At 49.3% G+C, this 11,727-nt stretch overlaps 1 protein-coding gene across 1 annotated transcript; it reads right to left on the bottom strand.

Annotated features, from left to right (window-relative positions):
* Positions 1-2,299: 2,299 nt before the first annotated feature.
* On the bottom strand, positions 2,300-11,473 carry ZSWIM7 (zinc finger SWIM-type containing 7). The gene is made up of 5 exons (XM_088533124.1): positions 11,398-11,473; positions 9,621-9,642; positions 6,977-7,079; positions 3,420-3,524; positions 2,300-2,618 (listed from the first exon to the last, which is right to left on the bottom strand). Exons 1-5 carry the CDS (start codon positions 11,471-11,473, stop codon positions 2,502-2,504), a joined length of 423 nt encoding a protein of 140 aa, XP_088389250.1. The 3' UTR covers positions 2,300-2,501.
* Between the last annotated feature and the right edge of the window lie 254 nt (positions 11,474-11,727).

Raw genomic sequence — 11,727 nt, 5'->3', positions numbered from 1 at the left:
ATCAGGCTCCCTCCTTCATGCCCAAAAGCTGATTTTGGCGCAGAGACATGTGCTTGACTGGTAAGACTACGACATGAAGCAAACCATGTTACTGCTCCAGCCATAAAGTGGTTGTGGAAGGAAAAGCATCTTGTTAAAGGACAGATCAAAATCTAGCTCAGATCTACCATAGCGTTGCAGCCTGCTTCAAATCAGGAGTTTTACCTGATGGCCTTTTACCTGATGGCTGAAAAGTGGCAGCACTTCCCTCTGTAGCACTCAGTGCCAAGAGAACTGTGATCACTGTGACTGGTGGTAAGCTGGAGTGCAAGGATAGGGATTTAATATGGTTCTCAGTGGTAACCCGTAACACTGGCCTTCCTAATCCACAGCAGGAGACAGAGATAAGCAGTCATTTTAGAGTCAGGTTGCAGGGAAGGAAATGTAAACACATCCAGATCCTGGAGGATAGGCCCAGTGGGCAGACTGTGATCCGTAGAGCAGTTTGTCCCTGATAAGTTGTACTTGAACTATAGAGATATCAGCTTTTCTTTTTCTTTTTTTCTAACTGCATTGCACTTATGAGGGTGGTGCAACATAAGACCCCCTCACACACTTCAGAGTTTAATTTCTCTGAAATATATAGACGACAAATAACCTGTAAAATCAACTGAAAAACAGTGGTGAAAATCTTATCTGAACAAGTTCTGCTGCAGCAGCATCTGCTCTGCCAGCTGATGTGATCTGCAAGGAGCAGCTGCAGGTGGGATCCAGGGCCCAGCTTGCACACAGAGGCCAGTTCTCTAACAAGTGATGAATGTAGATGCTTTGTATTTAGCAGCTCAATGTGTGGACAGAGCCAGACCCAAACCCTGGGGAATCACCAGTAAGCTCTGAATGGGCCTGCAGATGCTTAGGGTTTATCGAAATTTGGCTGCAACTGGTTTGGGTATCTCAGATACGGGCATTTCCAAAAAGATCCTGAATAGTTAAAGTTACTGTCCCAAGTGCTTCTCCTTTAACATCCCCATTCAGCTTTGCTGCATCTGCCTTGTTCATGGTCCAGCTAACGGATGTATCCACCTCCTGCCATTTGGGCAGTGTTTGGCTCTCCTTACTTCATTCCTTCCCTTCCGTATTATCTTTGGCCATGTTCCTCCTGTTAATCATAGCTGGAAACAACCAGGGTTTCACCTGCAGGTCTGGCAGTGTTGCAAAGTGGTTACAAGCCACATTTATCCTTCCAATAAAAAAATGTAATCCCTTCCCTCCTGTTGTCTGAAAATGAACCAAAATCCCGACAGCACAGAAGAGACTGAACCACGCAGCGCTGCAGTTCAGAGCAAGGGCTGGTCGCAGAGCACGTGCCTGAATGTGACACCTTGTGCTGCAGATCAGCAGCCTCTGTGGCTACCTCTCGGATGCCTCTTATGAGCCAGAATTCCTGCAGACAGATGTGCTGTTCCTTGGCATGAATATGCCCTTGGCGTAGGTCACTGTGGTATTTTGGCATGTAAGTGCCTGCATGGATCTGAGCCCAAGTCATTTGAAGGCAAAATAAAAACAGAACCGCCTCCAACACAAACACAAAAAATAAGCTCTGAAGGTTTCTATAAAAATGTGAAGCGAAAGTGGCTGAGGACCTTTCTGTGGTGAGCGCAGCTGTAAATGCTCAGCAATCACTCACTGCTGCTCTGATGTAATTAGGATTGATGTGTTCTCTCGTTGCTGAGATTTTGTAATTGCAGTAACTTGGTTATTTCCATACAGAATGCCTAATTTACCACCTACACCACCTGGCTCAGCCTGTGCCCTGTCATTTCTTTCGGTGCTGTTTGAGCTGTGTGTCACACAAGCCCCTGATAGACAACGTAGACCCGCTGCAGAGCACGGGCAGGTTGTCACACGGCCTGGCACGGGGCTGGCTGCTGAGTGAGGGCGTTCCTGGTGTGCAGGGTAGGGGCAGCAGCACTTCTCCCTTTCGCCCATGTGGGACATGGGCAGCAGGCCTTGCTGCAGCTCTACAGAGGCAGCTGTCACAGCTTGGCAACACCAGACACCAGATACAACCGTAGCGCCTGCACCCCGGACTGAGAAGGGAGACAGCTTCAACGCAACTCTTAACTTGGAGGAAAAGACACTGATCCTAGAGGGGATTCTCACAGGGGAAAATGGTTCCACAACCTCTTGCCTTGCTTGGCAGCATGAAGTGGTTGGTTTGTCTGAATTGGGTCAAGCAGGCGGGTTGATCTCTGGAGGTGCCTTCTGACCCTGAGCATTCTGTGATTTAAAACCGAAGCAGCCAGGCTGATGTCAACTGTTTCTGCACATGCCCATGCATTTATTATTTGGTCCATCAGTGCAAGGATGCCATTTAATGTCATGCTGGGTGCAGCACAGAAAGAAATCTACTAGCCAAAATGAACATTTGACAGCTTTGTAGACAGTAAGAATGCCAATTACACCTCTCAGAGCAAATGGAAGAGTAGAAAAAAGGCACACCTGCATCTGATCCAAATCCTTCATCCTTCTTCCTCATCCTCAGCCAGTAAGATGTTTGTAAGCTGCTCCTCGGAGACAGTTACCTCCTGGCATGCTCCCATGGCCTGGCTGAGGTAGACGGCCAGTATATGTTTGCACTGCAAACAGGAGAATGGACATGATGACAGCAGGAGCAATGCAGGAACATCCCACCACACCTGGGAGCCACAAAAATCCATCCTGGCCAGGCTGTGTTTAATGAAGAGCTCACCCCTCTCAGAAGCAATGGCTCCCTCTGAGCACTGCAAGCACTAGCACAGGCTGGAGTCCCCGTTGGCCCCAGGTCAATCCCAAGATCAAGATAACACGATGCAGGGTTCTGACACGCTGCAGAGCGTTACTAGATCCTAATGCCTTCTCCTTACTGGACACAGGAGCTGGTGGGTTCAGGCTATAATGAACAACAGCTGATTCGGGGCTGCCTGGCAGCATTCACACACCCTACAAGGTCCTCTAGGAAATGGCAGTCCAGGTTAGGAAGCTCCTGGAACAGGTTTCCCCTGGAGGAAGGGATGGCTGGTGTGGGTGGGCACTTACAAGCCACTTAGTTACCCTGAGTCCTTCCTCGCTGGCCCTGGGTTTACCACACCACTTCATCAGCCAGACTCCATGCCACAGTTAGAGCAGCAGCCCTGGCTCCAAGAGAACAAGGATTCTTCACCTCTTATCAGAATATTGATGCGTAATTAAGAACAAAAGCCACATCCATGTAGGCTGAGCTCCAGCCGGATAGTGTGACTCCCAGAGGCCTGACTACCTGCTGGATTAGTTGCAGCTTGTATGGCTAATACTCATGGTTGCTCCCTTGGAAACTTTCAGGTGCTTGGATTCAAGGAGGAGAGCCCAGCAGAGCCTTCTCCTCTCTCTCTGTCCTCGGCCTCAGTTAGCAGGCAACTTACCAGCAGGCTCTCGTTCTTCTGCAGTACAGTGAAATCAAAAGCAGGACACGTGCAGAAGTGGCAGGAGCTATAGCAGGTGTAGAGTTTGCCTGAACTCCCGAGGACCTGAAACAAAGGCAGGTGGGTGAGGAAGGAGTTTTTCCATTTCTCAACCTCCCAAACTCCTGTCCTTGGCCTGATGTCCTTCCTCCCCACAGTGACTCACAGCATACGTCGGGTGGAGAGGTGCTACAATCACGAAGGGCCCTGCAGAGCACAGGGGCTGGCACTTACAGGCGGCAGAGCACACAGCTTCCCCACAGCCAGCAGGCCAAGGCCCCCAGGGACAGCAGCAGGGCCAGCGTGGCACAGGGGGAGGGAGGAAGGCAGATACTGGGCAGCCTGCAAGCCCGTGTGTGGCCAAGGCAGATCCGGAGGGACAGGCAGCACAGACCTACCTGTGTCAGCACCACCCCCTGCCATTTGTTCTTCGGCCACAAGTAACAGCAGTGCTCCATCCCCTTGCCTTTTTCCAGGGATCCACAGGAGGCTAGAAAACCCACAGCTCTCTTTCTTACATGCTCTACATGCTTCCCTTCCACTGGAGAGGAGGGAAGCGCTTCCATATGGAAGCGCCCCTATGCTGGCTGCCACCTCTGCCGCAGAGAGATGAGGAAAAGGGCAGCACCAGCGAGCACAGACCCCGTTCCCTGGCCTCTCCACAGCCCGAGCTCCCTCCTGCAGCACTGGCAGATGCATTAGAGGGTTGAAGATGATGAGGGCTACTTCATCACAGAAAGCTCATTCGTGCAGCCGGGTCCATCGCAGACCTGCAGCTGGAAGGAGCCCAGCTGCTAGCCAGGCCCTTTTGACCAGCTCCTGTGGCTGCGGGCCGCAAGGGCTCCTGCTGTTTTGCTCCCACAAGCAGCTGCTGCTGTTGGAATCCAGCTTTGTCCGAATAAACAAAGTTCAAGTCTCCAGAGAAGAAGCCTCCCTGCTCCAGCTCTGGTTTGGGAACAGCACTGCCTCCCTTTCCCACATGCTGCTCTCTGGAAGGCTGGTACTGAGACACATCTCCACAGCACAGGTGCTGGACACAGGCAGGGAAGGATTCACTTCCAGCACGCAAAGCTGCAGAGAAACAGTGCAGGGGGCTGCTGCTGGAGCCAACTGCATGGTGCAGAAAAGCCACCTGAGGGATTACTTCTCTTTTGCTTTCTGCAAGACTGGGAAATAGCTCTTAGAAAGCTACTTTGAGAACCTTTGAGCTCACTAGTATGAGCTTTCCCATAGAGTTTCTACACCTTGCATCTCCCACCTCTCCTAGCAGACCTGGGGTGCAAGATTTGCAGACCCATTTCAGGGGGAACTAGGCTTTTTTCAGAGTCCATCCTTTACCCTGGGCCCTGCCATTTCTCCTGGCTGTTTGTTTCACTTATGATAAATCTGTTTATCTCTAGCCCCTTTGATTGTTTTTTTTCCAAGATGAAGGATTCTGATGGTGCCTTTCCTTTGTAAGTGTTTTCTTTTGAGGAGGGGGGGAAAAACACAGACACTGCCAGATTAGGGCTGAGTTTAGAGCTCTCCTATCCTGACCTAGATGGCAAGAATGCAGCTATTGCCTAATAAGGCAGAATTTAAAATCCAAAGACCAAGAGGAAAAGGTGCCTCCACTTCCATCCTACTGAGGCCAGTCCCAGAACCAGGGTGCTTTCTTGGCCATGAGATTTCCTCCCACTACGCTGACCTGCAGGCACGTCACTGGCTGCACAGAGGAGGAAGGACCTTGGTGACAGTGTCACTGCCAGCGTGCTGGGACACAGGGGACGTCCAGCTCTGACACTGTGTGGTAGCTAATGCTGTCACCATTGAACAACTGGGCAGCACCACGTGTCTGTACCAGGACCTGCTGCTCTACTCCTGACAGTGGCGCAGGCTGCCACAGAGTTCTAGGAGATTAATTTTAAAAAAGACATTATAGAGAAGAATCCAATAAAACTGCAGGATGTGAGCAATCAGGTGACAGCTGGGGGGAGGCTGGAGCACGGCCTCCTTCTCCGCTAGCTGCCTCTACTCTCAGAGCTCACAGCATTTCTGCAGCCCAGGTGTACCCACCAGCCGACCCAGCAGCAGCCTCCAAGCGTGTCACAGCTCTGCTGAAGGCCAGCACAGCAGCCAACTGGCCAGGATCCCTCCCATCCCTGCGCCATGGCCGCGCAGCAGGTAACACCTACCTCTGCTCTGGAGTTACAGCGCAGACAGACACTGTAACAGTTCCTCTGGGGTGATTAACAACTACAGCTCTGGGGAAACATCAGCCTGAGCAATACCCCCCGCATCAGTGCTACCTCTGTAGTATGTAGCAGGGGCATTAATACCTGGGCATTAAACAAATCACAGCTTTCACTTCACTGAGGGCTTCTTCCTTCTCAGGCGAGACCTGCCTATACTACAGGCTGCAGTCCTGAGACCTGTCTGAGCAGAATCGCTTTTCCCTGAAGCAGTGCCCAAGATGTGCTGGCTGACGTGGAACACAAACAGCATTTTAGCCTGTAGGGTATCAACAACTCAGATTGGCTACGAGGACTCAGGAGAGATCCACAATAGAGCAGTGTCACGGTCTCGAAGAGAAGAGTTCTCTAGGTTCAGCTGGGAGCAAAGAGACCATCATATATCTCAGCTCAAGCACCTCTGGGTGTGAACAGCAGCACAGATCTGGCTTTCTGGAGAGGGGGTGGATGACTGTGTGATCGTTCCAGGCAGCACCGGATGTCCCCCCACAGCCCGCCCGGCACCAGGCATGCTCCTCTGCTGAGAAAAATGTGCACACAGCTGGGATATGTTTACACCACACGCATAAAGCAAGAGTTAGTGACACTGCTGAGCTACTCTGAGTGCAGTGTCCCACTCAGTGCTTCGGTTTCTATGATCCCAGATTGTAATCCTGTCACTGCTCCAGCCAGTGGCCTCAGGGGAGGCTCTGCTCTGTTTCAGCCTCTCAGACAGCTGTGCCGAGGAAGAATTTCGCAATGGGACCAGCTTCCCACCCCCAGAGAAAAAGCTCTTCAGATTCCTCTGATAATGAACTCATCAGCATGGCCTTAATCAGCAATCAAGCTTCACTGAAGAGGAATGTTGCTCAGAAGTATGTCTGCACCTGCAGGCAGGAAGAGCTTCATGTAGGCTGCCTGTCAGCTGGGAGGACATAAGAGCCAGACCTTTGGTGATGCAGGGGGACTGCTCAAGTCACAGCCATCACTCAGGCAGTGCTGGGCTAAAAACGGGGCTTCTACCATATTAATCCCTGGTGACTGACCCCGACCTACCTTTCCACTGGTTCTTTCTGCTTAGGAGAAGCAGAGGCTCCACCCACAGAGGTAGGAGAGGAGCAGTCCTGACACCTGCTCTTTGCCATTGAACAGCTGAGCAGATTGGCAGGGCCAGCAGTAGATAATAACCAACCCCAAAGAGCAGCTCCCACCAGGTGGGGACTGCAGGACTGCCTCCAACAGAGAGGTCAGCTCCCTTGCTTCGCAGAATCATCAAAAACCGAGGTGGTAGAGAGGCACGGGGTGTACCTGGTATGCAGTCCTTCCACTAGGGGACACAACTCGGGTGACAGAACGTTGATCCACCAAATCCAAAGCTGGGAGAGCACAGGGGCCAAATATGAACTTCAGTCTGAAAGACAAGATTAGGGATCTGGTTAGGTCACACCACAAAATGAGAACCTTATTTGAAGGCTGCAGCCAAAGGCTCCCACTGCAACTCAAAATCCTACCATTTACAGGCCTGTTAACTATCCTACCAACCATCTAAGTCATTCTCATTTTTTCTACTTTCACAAAGTGACTCTCCAGCCCTCTAAGACAACCTGGAGGCATCTCAGCTGGCAGCCACTGTTTTGGAAGACTGACAGGACTCGGTCCTTAAGGACAGCCTCCATCCTGCCTGCTATTCCATGCATCTATGTGGCTTTTGACATTCTTAAGAGAACTTCTTCATTTTCAAGCTGCTCCTAAACATTTCCACTTCTCTTTGCAAAACTCTGCTGGAATTTAATTACAAGGCATTTTAAGGTTTTTTTCTTAGGCAGTCAGATTACAATTTATCTGTTTCTTTAGCACTATGACCCAAACAATTCTGGCTCTGCGTTACACAAACAGGACATGAAGTGGTTCCTGTCCTGAACTAAAATGAGACAAAGTGCATCAAAGATACAAAAGTGAGATTTCAACATTCACTCTGTATGGTTGTATCAGGCAGTATCAGCCATGTGGGTGAGAAGTTATCTTTAGGCAGTTCTTTTGGCTTGACAGAGTCCCTTTGCAGGTCACCAACGATCACAAAAGAAGTACATGAAGGAAGGTCCTTGCAGTGATCTGATCAACCTTTTGCTTGGCATTCTCCCCATCACGGGAGCTCTGCAGACACTCTGCTGAATGTGGAGCAATGAACAGCAGCAGTTTTACATCTCTAATCCTGCTATGAGCACAGTTCAAGAAGGATTGTATCTCCTGATGCATAGGTATGCGATAAATTATATGGCAAATATGGAGACCTGGACCTTTACCCTAATGTCCAGACAGCTCTCAGGCTTAGAAGTTATTCTATATCTGTACATCCTGCTGCTCTGACTGCATTCCAAAGAGTTCAGGGGTAACAGAGATAATTTTTAATCTTTTATCCACTGAGAAAATTTGTGTAGTCTAGATTAGTTACAAAGGTAAACAACAAGGAAACCAGCAGTGATGAAAGGATATTTCAAAACATTACAAAAGAAAGCAGAGGAACATTTCCAATTCCCGTCAAGACACAAAGAGCCAAGACAGAGCTTGGGCGTCTCAGTATTTGACCTATGTATTTGAGTCAATCTCATTGATAACAAGCCAAGCAGACAGACTTATTCCAGGAACAGCAGATCTTAAGTGGCAAAAACTCAAGGCAATGCAGATTGGCTTCATCTGATGGACTGAGGTGGGTGGGGAACACTCGGCGTAAGACATTCCTTAATGATTAGGTTTGGGGCTACAAGTGGGCTGAGGCTAATGAATTTCGGTAACTCTTTCCAATTTGGGTAATTCTTTCTTCATGTATATACTTTGATCGGTTTAACAGGAAATAAGAAAGGGGAATGCCCAAAGGAAATTCAGGGACTGGAGAGATTTGGAAGACATTCAGAAATGAAATGAGAGTACTTCTGAGCCCCCGGTCAAAGGGAATTGATAGCAATGCGCCTGCCAAGTATTACCACCGAACCGTTACTAAACTTAACGAGGGAATTTCTTTCCTCCTCTTTCCTTTTATGACAAGAAGGAAACAAAAAGGTATGACACTTGTCAAATATAATCTCAGTGTTTAAGGGTCACTACAGTCCCAGAAGAGGAGCCAGCATGCATACCTTTTACAGGCAGAGACTGCTGTGTTGGATTGCTTTAGACTCAAAGATATTGAAGCTTGAAAGGTTCCTGGTGACCTCCTCTCCTGGCTAAATTACAAGCAGGCAAAGACACAAAACTAAAGAGGAAAATGAAAAGGCTTTATCACAGTGATGGTACCTTTGCTCTGCCACCACCACTGACTAGTGAGGGCTGCAGAAGTTTCAATACTCACATCTTTTGGGAGAAGGCACCTCTTGGGTATGACCTATTCCTAAGATTCAGTGAATGCAAGAGGAATGAAACTGACCTCAGAGTTTCAAAAAAGAAGAAAACTCTCAGGTAATCTTCAAGGTGACAATCTTCTTTTGCAGACAGATGATACATTTGCTTTTCTTCTTCTTCTGTGTCTCCAACACAAGAAAAGATCTCAGGATGCTGCTGTGCTCACAAAAAGAAGGCAGTGGAGATGCAGTGTTCCAGCAGCATGAATCATCTGAAACACTGTCTGCTTTCACAGAAAACTCATTCCAGGTCTGAGGGTGGACTCAGAGCTCTGCTGAAACATTCTGAGTTTCTGCATGTCTAATCCATCCCAAATTAGAGCAGGTCATCACAGGAGACTCAGTGACAGTGAGATAATTTCATGAATCTTTGGGAAATCCCTGGAGATAGTCTTTTTGGACAGTCAGTCCCACTACCAGCAAAAGCATTTAGCAATAATGCATGAGAAACAAGTACTAGGCAAGAACAGGAAAAGAAATAGCAATACTATGATAACACAGATTATTTATTGTCCTTTAGCAGGACACTTGGGACAAGACCTAAAGCAAAAGATACTTACCCCAGGAGCAATTCATCAGGAACTGTAATAAAAAGAAAAAGAAGTGTGATTTTTGCTGAACTTCCCCTGTGTAAGAGACTTAGTCATCACAGCCTCACAGAGAGGCTCCTAAACTGCCCCCTGAGGCCACACAAGTCTGCACCCTGCAGTGCTCTCGCCAGCCTTGGTAGCCACCAAAAAGGCCCAGCAAAACAGTTTGCTATGGTAGGAAACTGCAGTCACAACGGTGTCGGGAGAGGGGACCCGGCAGTGGATGGGAGTTGCCTCCCCCACCTCCCGCAGCTGCAGCTCTAGCTCTGAGCACAGCCTGGACAGCTCAGGCTCCCCAACAGCCAGGCAACTTCCTTCTTTTTCCTCTTAATTCCTTGCTGTGTGAATAGAACCAAAACTCTGAAGAGTCAAGTGCTATTCCCAGGAGAGCACTCACCCCTCACTTGTAGTCCTGCACCTCCCACACCCCATCCCAGGCCCGGACCCTCTTTTCCTGGAATGCTGCCTCTCCCCAGCTGGCTCTGATTCATGCCCCACAGCTCCAGGCTCCTCCTTGCGCCTACCTGATTTCCACTCCAAAAGCTGCTTCCAACACAGTTAATACAGGAACTGCATTTCCTCAAACACTCTTAAACAAATTGTAAATTACATCTGTTCTGAGAGTCAAAAAAAACCTACCAAATATAAACTATGTGCTTTCCATGTGACTGCTTATACACAACACATTTATGAAGTATGACAATTAAAAATATATTACATATACAGTCAGAGCCACGGGGAGTAATTTTAAAAAGAAATGCAAAAGCCCAAATACACTACTTTCATAATATCCTGTTTTAAAAGCACGTAAAAAGGGATGTTGCCTGAACAACTTGCTCTGCAGCTTTAAGAAGCTGGTTAAAAATATATATACTGGCTTCCCCGAAACTCTCTTGGCACAGGTTGAGAACTTTGTGGCATCAAAACTTTAACAGTGTTGTTCTTTTCCCAACATAGTCCTGCAGGAATCAACCAGTTTATAGCTCTTAATACATAGAACCATAATGCCTCAATTTACTGGAACTTCTTGTTAAGATGGAAAACTACATTCAGGGAAAATGGTCTGCTTTAACTAACAAGTTAAGCGCTTATTAGCTAATATGACCTTTTGTTATCACTAAGGGGACACAGTGTACTATTTGTATTCTCATGGAAGACTGACTTTTGTCTGTAAAATCCTTCCTTCCAATGATCCAAATTATTCTCCATGGTTTACGCAGTTTGACCCTTCCACCTTTCATCTAACTCAAGTCTCCAAAGTGACCAAGCAGCTTCATTCCTGCTTACATCGCAGCAGTGTTTGGTGCTTCAAAGAGAAGTGTACCTTAAAAGTAACATCGATTTCTTTTTTCCAGCTTACGACAGGATTTATAAAGCTTTTTTAAAAAATAAATCACCCGTAGGTTTTGGATTTAACCCAACCTGATATTATCCACATTGCAAGAATCCCTTGCTCTCCCAAATGTGCTGCTAACGGGTTTTTCTGTATGTTTGGTTGTCTTAAGGCAGGCATTAATATTCTTTAGACTCCTCTATTCTCGCAACAAGAACCGCTGTGCAGTAGCAATCAAGCAGACACGAACAACGTATTTGTGCTGAATATTCTTCCCGCTGAATATTCCTCCCGAACAAACGTGCGAAGAAAGCGACCGCCCTCAGCGCGCTGCCTTGGTACCACCCCGCTGGGTACGGGGTCCGCACCGGCCACGCCGCCCCCTGCCGGCCAGCCCTGCCCTGGCCCCCGTACCGTGCGCGGCCTGCGCGAAGGCCCTCCCGATCTCCGCGAGCAGCTCCTCGGCCGCGGCCGCCACGGTGCTGCCCATGGCGCGCGGCCCGGGGCCCCGCGGGAGCCGCTAGGCCGCGGCCTGCGCAAGTCGCCATGGCAACGCGCGCCCTGAGCCGCGTCGCGCCGCATGGCGTCACGCGTCGCGCTCTTAAAGGGCCCGCGCAGGATGCTGGCCGCGCTGCCGCGCGCCCTGGGCCGCCTGGCGCGGAGCGGCCCCGCCGCGCTCCCGCGGGCCCGGCCCGCCTGGCGCGGAGCGGCCCCGCGGGGACAGGGGTGGCGGCGCTCGTGGTG

Source organism: Tinamus guttatus, unplaced genomic scaffold (genome assembly GCF_059628265.1).
Source record: "Tinamus guttatus ecotype Peru unplaced genomic scaffold, ASM5962826v1 Tinamus_guttatus_pri_ptg000480l, whole genome shotgun sequence".
Classification (NCBI taxonomy): domain Eukaryota; kingdom Metazoa; phylum Chordata; class Aves; order Tinamiformes; family Tinamidae; genus Tinamus; species Tinamus guttatus.
Note: the sequence above shows the minus strand (reverse complement) of the source record. Positions and strands in the feature narration are given on the sequence as shown.